General features: G+C 39.0%; 1 protein-coding gene across 8 annotated transcripts in view; it reads right to left on the bottom strand.

Annotated features, from left to right (window-relative positions):
* The window catches only part of NTRK2 (neurotrophic receptor tyrosine kinase 2), a 204810-nt gene that overhangs the window by 91281 nt on the left and 100877 nt on the right, over nt 1-12652 (bottom strand). For all 8 annotated transcript variants that reach the window (XR_014880318.1, XR_014880319.1, XR_014880320.1 and 5 more), the window contains one exon: nt 649-837. Coding sequence is in view for 5 of the 8 variants with exons in the window: in XM_085212798.1 (XP_085068924.1) it covers nt 649-837 (189 nt within the window). In the remaining 3 variants the exon portion in view is untranslated. The remainder of the gene's footprint in view (nt 1-648; nt 838-12652) is intronic.

Below are 12652 nucleotides of genomic sequence, written 5' to 3'. Positions count from 1 at the left end.
GCTAAAGTTAGGGATACTCTTTTTTAGCTATATGTAGTTAATTATTTTTAACTCTTCATGGTTCTTTACATTTCATCTTCTAACTGAGCATGAAATAATTTGTATGTGACATTTATTGTCCACTAAGGAACTTCATGCTCTTTTAAAAAATTCTTAATGTCTTTTTCAGCTAGAGAGGTTGAACTGTAGTACAGCTAAAATAATGGAATTTTTAACCCTTATTGATTCTTAAAACTTTACAAATTCTTAGATTTCAAAATCAGGTTATGTTCCTTACCAAAACAAATGCAATGAATATGTAACAATACTGACTGCTGTTTCTGACCCGGCATTTGTTTTCTCCCAAGAAAGCACTTAGTGCAGAGGACTGGCCAAAGACCACTGAAATCAATGGAAAGGCTACCAGTGACTTTGATGAAATATGGACTGGGTTTTGAGCATAACACTAATGAATTAATTAACTCATTACAAAGTCTGAATTTGTCTTTGACAGATGTAAAGCAGTACATTAAACAAATTGCAGACATTTTAACCCCACCCTTTCACTCCCAGGAATTCAGACTCTTTTTTCTGTTAGCTCTGTTAAGGAGCCCAGCACTTGCACAAGAAAAATGAATGACTGAAGTGCATATAATTCTTTCTACTTACAAGTATCTGGTTTGAGCTGACTGTTAGTAATTCCAAAGTACTGGGGATTTTCAATGACAGGAATCTTTGTCATCCCAATGATGACTGCATCAGGACCTCCCTCAGAAGAGGACGGAGTGTTACTGCCATTTGAGATGTGATGGAGAGGACTGGCTGAATCGTCGTCATTGCTGATAACTGAAGAAGGACCTAGAGTTAGAAAAAAAGATTTGCCTTAACACAGCACATTTCCTTTCCCTCAGACCATTCTTTTTTATTTCCTTTTGTCAACAGTTTAGCTTGCATCCTGATAGTCAAACATTCTCTTTATGTACTTTGGTGATCTGACCTCATGAATTTTATATGTCTGGGTGGAGATGTACAAATGGTAGGCCATTAGGAGTTGGAATGTGAAGCAAATTTTTGCACTGGTAGACCATCTAGACTAAATATGTCAGAATTCAGCATAGTGTATCACTGGGAAAGTTCTCTAAATTTGATGAATTCCTTCTATCGTACTCTGAAATACACACATTAACTTTTTCAACTTAAGCTCTTCTCACATCACTCAGCAATAATGCCTTTTTCACTGACTTGGGGAAATGCCTGTCTTGTCTTTGATGTGGTATTAAAAACAGAAAAAAACAGATGGGAGATGGGCTCATCCTGATGGGGGAAGTTGTGTCATTTCTGAAAAGCAAAATGGCTGAGGGTCAAAACTGAGTGACAATGTTGACAGTCACAGAAGATGCAGGTCACATGCCCAAAGTAGTAGAAAAGAATATCAAATCCCACTGTGAAATACGGAGCCACTGCACTCGGGCTTCTCCTGTCCAGAGCTTTGTTCTGGCTCTTCCAGTCCCATCCATACCTGAGACTAGTCACCTTCCAGAAAGAGGCTTATTTTGGTCAGTGATTTATTGACAGTTTTGTTTTATTTTCACTTTGTGATTGATGTGCCATGGAGATAAAACCTTATAACTACTTTAAAAAAATGCCTAGCAGTGTTCCACTTGTGTAAGCCACTAGGGCTTCTGATCTAACAGCAAGATCAGTGCAGATACCATTTGAACTTTGTGATCTAACCCTGCTATCTAAATCCTCCATAACTTCCAATTTACTGCCAGTATTCAAAGAAAACCAGTAACCAACTAGCAGTAAAAATATTTTGTCTAACCAGACAACTGAAGAGCCAATAGAGATCAAGAACTTCACATTTCAGATAATTCTCCATCCAAATTAACCAGTGATTTTGGGGAGGCATTCACATCATCTAATGTGAACAATCAGTAGATGATGCTAGAAACAGAATGATTCACTCTCTTGATGTGCCTATCCTGGAAGGACATCCTCAGAAGACACCTTTGTTTGCTTCCATCCTCCCTGCTAAAGAAGGAAGTAGCAGAGAGGAGAGTAGGGAAGATTAACAGATGTGTTTATCCTGGAACATGAATCGCCCCTTATTAAAGTGTCCCAATCTGGGTTCTAGGTTAGACAGAACAGTACAGAGGCAGAAAAGATATAAGCATCCCAGCACAAAGATGGCATCTGTATCAGTGGGAGAGATGAAGGATACAGAAACTGGGAGATTGGGAACCAACAGCAGGTCCTGTAGACCCATCACAGAGGATCTGAGAGAAGATGAGAAGGATTTACCACAGTAGAGACACAAATAAGGGCAGGCCCAGGCACATCAACTTAGAAAAATCAGTTTAAAGCAAGGAAATTTAGCCTCTTTTAATGTTCTGTGGTGCACTGTATCATAACAAAAGCACTTTATCATTTCATGGTATGCCTCACAGGAATAAAATAATTTGGCATGTGGCTATTCAACCCTCACTTTAGAGATTCGAGCATACTCCCATCCCTGTCTTGCTTTCCTTTCTCCCCAGTTGGCTTAATGGTTCATGAGGGAAATGTTCTCATAGTTTGAAAAAATATTTCACCCCCTCTAGCCTGAAACATTAGAGGTAATTTTTCAAGTGCCTTGCACTTCACTGGAAAGACATTGTTGACAAATGTAAGTGAAGCCTAGATCTCTGCAATTTATCAAGTGAAATACTAATACCAAGGCTGTTTTTGTCATTACCGATCACTGAGATTGATTCTACTAGGAAAGCTGCCAGGATTAAGAGTTTTTGGTGAAGATTTCTCTAATGAACTGCAGAGCCTAGCAAACTGTGGGAAATGGTCCCTCAGATGACACACAAGATACTTATGCAAAGTCGCAACGTATTTTTCAGGTGTGTGAGTTGTGTGTAGTGGAATGAGAGTGAAAACACATTTAAAATTGTATGCAATTTTTTTGTTGAGATTGTCTTAAGGTCTCTTAAATATCTGAATGTCAAGCTAATAGCATCAAAAAGCAAGCAGGCAAATACAAGTTGTCTTGGGAAAATGCAGTCCTTTTATACTAACAGAGAACTTGTATGAGGGTCAAATCGCTTCTCCTACAGCAAATGGACAAATGCTCCAGCCTCTGTAATTTAATAGAGGTGATGGCAAGGAATCACATATTTCTAGATGTTAGAGCAGTATAATGAATAGAATCTCATTTTGTTTGTCATATTATTTCTTCACTACTCTAAGACCCCATTTTGCACAGTGAGCTATTTTTTTTCAGTCAGTGTAAACTGCAAAGTGATGCAGGTGAAAAGTAGCCACTTGTTCTATAAATCTATTTACCCAATTAAGATAACTACTATAAAATTGTCATCCTTGTGGCGTGAAGATGGTTCCAAGTGTATTAGACTCTCTGATGTAGATGAGGAAATCTTGGAAAAATAGATGATTCCTCCAGGGTAGGAAACAGCTTAAGAAAAAGTAAAATGTAGGGAATTTGTGCTGTGTCATTCGTTGTCCACTGTCATTTATTAGTAATGAATTAGCTCATGTAATTGTCTTTGGTAACAGCTGTTTGGATTAAAAAATCTTATTTCCTTTTACTGTATATTTCTTCCAGTTAAGCCAAATGCAACACAGCTGGTGGAAATTTTTGTCTACCAGAGGCACTTGAGCTCAGACGCTTTTAAAGAGGCTTTTTTTGTTAGGATCTTCTAGAGAATATGGGCAAACTGACAGACAAACTGTGTCAATACTTGCATATCTGCCAGACTGACCACTTGCTGTGAAGATGCATTTCATTTTTTGAATGCATTAAGTCACATAACAATTACAGATCAGCACTGTAGCTCACTTCTCACAGCAGCAGCCTATGACTTATATTCCAGTAATGCACAGCCATTTTCCTGGATGAAGCAAGATGAGACCATCATCTGTGCTGATGAGAAACTAGAATTGCCCTTTTCTGAATTTGCACTGAGCTCAAATCAAAAGATAATTTCTTAAAGTACCTTAAAGTATTCTTTCAAGAAGATTAAACGGGGACACTTCATTATTTGTTAAAGGCAGAATGAGTATGACAATTACCTGCAGTCTCCTATTATTGATCCTGTTTTTTATCAAATCTGCTGTTGGTTTCACATCCAAAACCCGGAAATGTTAGACAAAATGTCTTTGGTGGAAGTTAAAATTATGGGTTATAAGTAGTCGTTAGTTATTGCCAATAGCAGCCTCATAATCAGCTTGAGCTTTTAGGGAAACTGCAGAGGTTTTCTCTGCCTTCACTATGCTGCCCAACATCTTCCTTGTTACCACTTTTTACATTTCTTGTTTTAAGAAGACAGAAGCTGGAGCCAGATGAGAAATGGTAGGCTGCCATAGAGAAGAAAGATGAGAGCTACACATTGCAGAGCTGAATTTCTGCATTCTCTGGTGCTGAGCTAAGAAACTATCCGTTCTGTACAGCCTAAGCTCAAGAAAGCTCTGTGTAGAAAAAAAGCAGCTATCAGAAAAAGTGGTGACAAGTAAGAAAACCAATTATATTCTAAATTGACAAGCTATAGAAAATCCAAAACACTCCTCATGCCCCTAGGCTGTGCATGCCCTGCATAAAACTGGAGACAATCACATGCTATGGGGGAAGGGAGGTCTTGTTTTATCAGCACCAGTGACAGAACAGGGCACCCCTCCCTGAACACAACTCATCTTTGCATCTCTGTGCTGCTTCTTCAACACAGTATTTCCTCACTGTCCTTGACTTATCTCACGTCAACAAATATCAATTTTCTTAGATTTAGAAACAAAATTTAATACTAATAACAATTTTCAAAGCATGCTGTTATTTCTGACCAAAAGAAAGTGTTTCATGGTCATAAAATACATCCCTTCATTCCGCTCCTGTTTCATCAAGAGGTAATGCAGTTCTAGCATGTATGCTCCCAGCACATACCTACACTGTTATTTGCTGGGGTTGGATTTTGCTTCACACTATTCCAGACTTCAGCACATAATTAAGAAATTTTCTGTGGCAACACATCTGACTACAGACTGACACTGAAATAATCCACATGACCTTCCTGTGTGTGAAAGAACGGAAAGAGCCCTATAGTGAATAAAAGCATGAGCCAACCAAGCAGGCTCAAAAAATAAAAATGAGAGGTTCTCAAAGGGAGAATTGGAAAGAACACATGGTTTTGGTTTGCATCTAGCATGGCCTTGTAAACACATATTCTCAGACTTCAGTTTAGATGGTCAGAAAGTGATCACTGTGTCTACCTACTTCTCCTTTCACCTACTGTGTCAAAGATATAAACAATTTACTTCACGTATATTTGCTCCCTAAACTCTAACAAGATCTCTTGAAGACTGCAATATCCTGAAACCCCTCCCCAACACACTTCTGTGAGTTACACATCACTTGAATTATCCCTGAAGTCATAACAAATGTCTCAGCCATGCTGAAAGTCATAATTACCAAAAAACAGCCTATTTTAGCATTGTGACAGGAGCTGTTTAGTTATGGGCACACATATGCTTAATCAAGTAAGAAGGCAGCTCAGATAAAGAGGATTATTTATAGAGCTGATTTTTGTGCCATGATGTCTTATTAACTGTGGCTCCTTCAATGAAAAATGACACTGCTAGCCTGAAAGATTTCCCAGTTGATCTTGCACTACCATAAGCTCTTCTTGGAGTCCACGCAGGGATATACAGTAATGACACACCACAAGTCAAAAGCAGGACAGTAAATACATATCACATCAGTCAGCATCACCTCTGCTAGATTTTAAGGCCATAATGAATCTTCTCTCTTCTCGCCTTCTGGGAGATGTGTAGTTAAATATCTTGCTCTAAAACAGTTACTTCATTCCCTGTCAGCTTTCCTATTTGCTGCAAATTCTACTTTCTTCTTTATTTTTTTGCATGATTAATACGTAAGTTTTGTGCTTCAGCAAAAGCGCTGATTCAGATTCTTTTATTATAGAGTTAAGATTCAAGTTTCCTACCAGAACAGACATCCTTTCAGCTCAACTGTTAAGTCCCTATTCTATCTTTCACTCCCTTTAGAAGACAACTTAGGAGTCATGGCTTGGCACACTTTTTTTTTACCCAAGTGATACAAACATTACTTTGAATACTCTTTGCCATTCCCAAATTCAACTACTATAGGTAACTGTGATGTCGAATAATGTTTATGCAATTCCATTAGACTGAATAAGAGAGCCCAACCTAATAGAGGGTAATGCAATTGTAACAACATTATTTTATATTACTAGCCTCTTAAAATGCTCCACACTGAATATAGAGAATTGAATTAAGAGCCAAAAATAGAATACAAGGAGAAAAATCAAGGCCAGCTGAATAAGCTGCCCAAAAGAGAAACTAGCTTAAAGTCAGTTAGTGGAGCTGTTCAAAGTAAACTCGGATTCTTCTGCAAATTCAGAGTGGGTTTGTTAAAACAATGCTCTTTGCTTTGCAACTGCTGCTGCTTTTCATGAGAGAAGGAGCATAGCACAGTGCTCCTGTGCTTTCTCGGCTGTTCAGCTGTGCAGAGCAATAGCTATTCTTGCTTCTTTCCACCTTTCAGCCAACCCCTCTTTGTCTTTAATCTCTTACAGCTTTCCAGAACAGAGCCATCAGTGTTAGCCACAATGCTGTCATCCTAATAGTCCTTGCCACAGTCAGTTGCCAATGAATGTTATGGGATTAATAGTGCTTTGTTTGTGGTGAAGGAGAGAGAAGAGGATCATCCCAAACAGCCTTATATCCAAGCCTTTCCTGATGAAGCACATTGCTTTTCAGAGCTCAAACAAATGCATGCCCTTCCATCCTGATCGAGCACATTGAGCCAAAAACTATGTTGTAGACATTAAGTCTGTGACTCAGAAAACTGAGACTTGTCATGCTTGGGTGTTTAGAGGATAAATAATCTCACATCTTCTGACAAGTATCATTAATCCGTTTAACAGATTTGCATCCAGCAGTGCTTGTTTAAACTTGCACTCCATTGTTTCTAGATACATGGGGTAAGAAAATCTTTCTCATGCTGCCCAAAATGTTCATTTCCTGTCCAGGAGCACGCCTCTAAGAAGTCAGAGGAACTAGAATGGATGTTGATCCCGAAAGCCAGAGAACATCCCCACATCCAGCAGATGAATGCCTCCAGTCAGCACATGCTTCAGAGACTCCCTCTCCAACAATCTCTAAATTACAGAGGAAAGGCGACTCCTTGGAGAGCACTTGTAGGAGAAACTGACTGGAAATGGAGGCTTAAAATCAAGAAGCAGACTATAGGTGTCTGTTCACCTGCAACTACTGCGAAACAAGGGAGAGGCATTTCTTCGAAGATCTCAACAGAGACAGAGAACTTTGACAGAGTTAAAGTCTAACCCCAGGGATAAAGCCTCTCATTTTGCTTTTACATGAGAATCAATGTTTTGTATTTCCATATTTGTAGTACCTTTACAGGAAGACCAAATTGTATTGGTAACACTGTATCACTTTCAAGCACAATAAGTAAGTGGCAGATTATTTTCTTCCCTACATAGAATAGTTTAAGCAATAGGTACCCATGACAATAATTAAATAAAAAGTATGTTTGCCAGTTTCACAGTAACAAATCTCCAGTGTTGGCAGGTATCAAAGGTCAGCCCCAGTGACCAAAATGCCTTTCCCCTAAAATGCATGTTCTTATTACTGGAAAACTTGTTTCAAATGCCTGATTTCTCTAGGTAGAAATGAATGTACAATCTGTGTAAATTCCACTGACATGGCTCTGCACAGATTTTAGCCACTCAAATATATCATCAGGCCTTTTTGTTGCTTTTCAGCTAAGAGCCACAGCTGCTTATGTGTTGAATCAGCTTTATTTTGGAGCACGTTTGTGAAAGATCCATAGTCAGTGCCAATCTAACTGCTTTTTTTTTTTTTTTCCTCATAGCCTCATCCATATTTTCATGTATTCAAGCATTCACACACCCCTAGCTCATTCCAAAGGTCATAATATCTGCAAGAGAAGTTTCCAATTAAGGAAAATACCCTATAATCCCCTAGAGGGTTGCTTCAAAAAGCAAGTGGTTCCCCAAAATCATGCAACCTACAGGATGCAAGAACAGACCAGATGCACAGATGCTAGGTCTGGGACAGGCTGACAAAGCAGTTCACCCAAGAAACCTATTTTCCAGCACTGCAAAACCCTGTAGGAAGAAATAAGAGGTCTGTAATTGTCTTTGTTTTGGCTGAGATTTTTTTTTTTTTTCTCAGATGCTTGCATTATGCCATGTTTGGGATTTTTGATAAAAACTGTGCTGTTAAAACAGGAATGTTTTCATTGTTGCAGAACAGTGCTTACACAGAGCCACAGACTTTGCAGTGTTTCATACTGCCCTGCCAGGAAAGAGGCGAGGCAGGATCAAAGGCAGGACAGCAGACCCAGGCTGACCAAACAGATTACACACTGTGACATCATGCTCAGTGATAAAAGCTCGTGCTAAGAATGAGGAATGAGAGTAAGTTAAGAGCGGAGGCGTCTGTCTTTCCAGTACACTGCATGATGGGCCCAGCTTTCCTTGGAAGTGCCCAAACATCTGTTTGCCCACTGGAAGCAGTGAATAAATCCCTTGTTTTGCTTTGCTTGTACATACAGATTTTACTTTAACTACTAAACTGTCTTTATCTGTCAACTTGTGAATTCTAACACTTTTATGATTCTTTCCCATATCCCATTACGGGGAATGGGTGAGAGGCAATGTGCTGCTGAGCTGCCTGCTAGGTTAAACCGCAACAGTAATGCATAGTGTTTTTCAAGTGCTGCCCATGAAGGAGGGAGGATGGGTAATCCCTTCTGTCTTACTCCACAGGTGACTGTCATCAAGGATGCCACCAGCAAAGCCTTGTCCTGCAGCACAGTCTCTTAAACACAATCACCAATAAATCCTCATAGTTTGTCCTCTGTGAGGCACATACTACTATTATTGCTGTTTTGGAGGCAGCAGGAGGAGGCTCTGTGTGGCTCACTGATTTGCCCTGCACTGCAGGTGGGATCTTTGTCAAAGCCACAGGCAGCACAAGGAAGAATGGCCAGCTTCTGTTGCCAAACCGGGCAGCCCCTGGAGAGCTAAAGCCCTCCTTCAGCTGTAGGATAAATGGTGGCCATACAGCTGCCTGCTGTCTCCCAGGCATGTCTGCAGTATCTGTAGCTCAAATGATGTGCCCTACCATAAAGCATGAGGAATTTATGGCCTCTTGTTATTGGTTGCCAAATGAAACACAGATCAGAGACAAAAATCTTGCAGGGGTGAGGTATATTAATCAATAGAAATATGTGAGCCAGAGAAGGATACATGGCAGCAGAAAACCTGAAAGAAGGAAGGGAAAAATGCTTTATCTTTCTAAATATAGATCACCAAGACCACTAACAATACTTCATTGTTGTGTATTTTTTAAACAAGTTGCATTAAACTATTCCCCTTCTATAAAGTCTCTCTGACTGTTTCATTCAGTACAGAACTACAACTAACAGGCCTTTTCTATCCAAGCAAATCACCTGAAAACACTACATAGAAATCTCTAAAAATACTCAGGCCTGACGAAAGAAAAAAGAAAAAAAAAAAAAAAAAGAATTGGCTTTTTTTTTGTTTTTTTTTTAATCCTACAGGGATGTCTGAGGAGATGCGTAAGGACAGCCTTCCAGACTTGCATAGAGAAGGAAACAATATTTATATAATGCTAGATGGGAATGAGGAGTTACATGTCAAAATTCAGTCAAGAAAGACTGTGGTAAAATGTTATGAAACCTTCCTCAGTCAGTAGAAATGCACATAAAGAAGTTCAGAAATCTCCACTTCAGGAAATTTGAAAGTTATGTCAGGCAAATATCTGTTCGGAAAACTACAGGTATATTTTTTACTGGCTTGGGAAGGGACTTATGGCTCCTTTTCAGCCTTCTTCTTCCATAATACCAAAATGTAGACCTTGAATGGTCTTATGGACAATGTTTTAACTCTTCAAGTGGTGACTTATTTCCACTCAAAACTGAATGAGGTCTGCAGCTCAACAAATACAGAGCTTATGCATATGTATGTATATTTCACTGCACTAGCAGTTTACTTTTCCAGGCTGCAGAATCAAGATATGTCCAGCCAAGTGAGAAATACATCAGTAATGTGTGAATCCATAGACTAGAGTGGGTCTACCAAAATACAACTTATTTCATTGAATTCTTTACTTACAATTTTTTTTTTCTTTATTGTTTCTGAAGATTCCATTAGTGGAAATACTAGTTACCTGACGCTGTAAACTGAAGTCTTGTATTGATTCACATTTTTTTAGGAGTACAAGACTCTTACAGGCTCCAAAACCTCTATGAATTATGAAGTCAACACAGTATTTCACTGAAATATATCTTTCAATTTGTTCTCAACAAATGTCCCAGCATAATAGTTTCCAATTCTTTTTTCATTTACATTCACACTAGTTAACCATAGACATGACAATCTTTACAGAAGCAAAACTAAATTACCTGCAAAAAAGCCATAGATAACATTCAAATGATAAACAGTATCTTCAGAGATGCAGTACTGCTGTCTACTCAGCTCTTACTGAGACTATTCTACAGCCCAACGAAACATTTCTTGGTCTTGCACTGAGTCCCAGCCCAGCACTTTCTATCTCCCTACATTCCCCATCCTTGGAAACAGGCTTTGAAAGCAAGATTCAAGGGTCTACCTATACTTTACTTGGAGGAAATGGGAAGCTGTTGAACTAATAGTCCAACAACTACAACTTGTCCAGTACTCCACTGTGAACAGACTTTGAGTGCCAGTGGCTCAAACATCGCATGGGTTGGGGAGGTATAGGGTCAGGAACTGCTGAAGGACCAGGAAAAACTTCAGCACAGAAGAAAGGCTACCCAGAACTGACCCTCACTGAGCACAAAGTAGGTGGCAGCTTACTTGGCAATGCTGAATGATTGCTTTTTTTGTGTTTCACTCACAACACCCTAATTAATTTTCTCTGACTCCTCTGTTCCTTGAGCACGAGGCAACTATACGCTTTTTGGCCATTCAGCAGAGATCTTACACCTGCCATGAAAACTTTGCTTTCTTCTGTGGGAAGATCAGTCTTTTGGAAAGATTTTTGGTGCACAGCAATCATGTGTCACTAGGAATTCTGGTAAATAGCTAGGTGAAGCATCTACCAAGTTTTCCAATATGGAATAGTCTTAGCAACACACTGACACTAGCATCTAGTGATCTTCTGCACCTCTAAGAAATCACACAGAAAACATATATATATATATGTGTGTGTGTCTGTCTTTCTCTTAATTGCTTTCCATTTCCATAGTTACAGCTTTCTGTAAACTGCTAAACTGGATATTTCAGGACATGATTTGAAAAGCAATTCATCTTTGGAGATAAGAGGGAGTTGAATGGACTATTTGGAGGTGTTCCTCTCTTTGCCAGTACAACAGATCAAAGATGCTGTATTTATTACAGATAACACTCTTCCTTCCTTCAGTGCTATTCCTGAAGCTGTGAAGCCTCACATCCTCCAAATCCTCTTCAATTATAGATCTAAAAATTACTGCAGCAGAGAAAGTGACACCCATGGACAGAGAGGCATCACCTCATGTTTCAGCCTGCTCCAGCATCATCACACATAAGCTGTGAGATCAGATGCACAGGTTGACTGACTTGACTCTAGATGTTGGCTCTCTACTGCTGCTCACAGCCATATCCTCCTCCTTGTCAAGGAACATGCCTTATCCCCCACAGACTTCCTCTCCCTTGCCACTTTCTTTCTAACTGTAACTTTCTAACTTGCTGTAGTAAGCAGGAAACTGCCCTATGCAGAAAACCATTTGCACCATAATAGATAGCTCAGCCATCCAGGAGGTGGTCACAGTACAAAACAAGCTCTATCAGTTTTGCTAATGCAGATTTGAAAATGAATATATTAACTGTGAAATTCATCATGAAAACACAATGGGGTTTTGGCAAAATATTAGAAGGATCATTGTTTATATTTTGCGGAGCTCTAAATAAAGCAGAGGTTTTTTGTTGTTATTGTTGTTGTTTTTTGTTGTTGTTTTTTTTTTACCCAAGACATTGTACAGACTATTTTCACAAACAATCATAGAATCATAGAATCATAGAATCATAGAATCATTGAATCATAGAATCATAGAATCATAGAATCATAGAACTGGTCAGGTTGAAAAAAACCTTCAAGATCATCAAGTCCAATTGCAAAACACCTTCTGCAAAGCCAAAGAACTTTACCAAATATTTTTCTGATGAACCTTCTCTGTTTCTTTACTGACTTCCTTCTTTTTGAAGAGTTTTGCCTTTCTCTTTATCACCATTTTTCTCTTGACTGCTTGGTTCATCAGCGCTGTCCTTTTTTTTTTTTTCTTTCTTTTTTTAATCACACTGGATTGCTTATCTCCTTGCAGCTTCCCATCACCTTGTAAAACACTTCAGCTTCCAATTATCCACTTGTGAATACCCACTTATGGGTTCTTGTGTTGTAACTTAGATATAAGCATTAAATAGCTTTAGCACCAATATTCTCTATTTTTGGGGTAACATTCATTTATTCTCAAACTTCCCCTTTTACGAAAAATTTAGTCATGGCTGTTTCTTAGCAACATATTGATCAGAACAGATTTACATGGAAATCA

The sequence above is a fragment of the Meleagris gallopavo genome, chromosome Z, assembly GCF_905368555.1.
Source record: "Meleagris gallopavo chromosome Z, MGAL_WU_HG_1.1, whole genome shotgun sequence".
NCBI classification, from domain to species: Eukaryota; Metazoa; Chordata; class Aves; order Galliformes; family Phasianidae; genus Meleagris; species Meleagris gallopavo.
The sequence above is the reverse complement of the archived record's forward strand: the minus strand, read 5'-3'. Positions and strand labels throughout refer to the sequence as shown.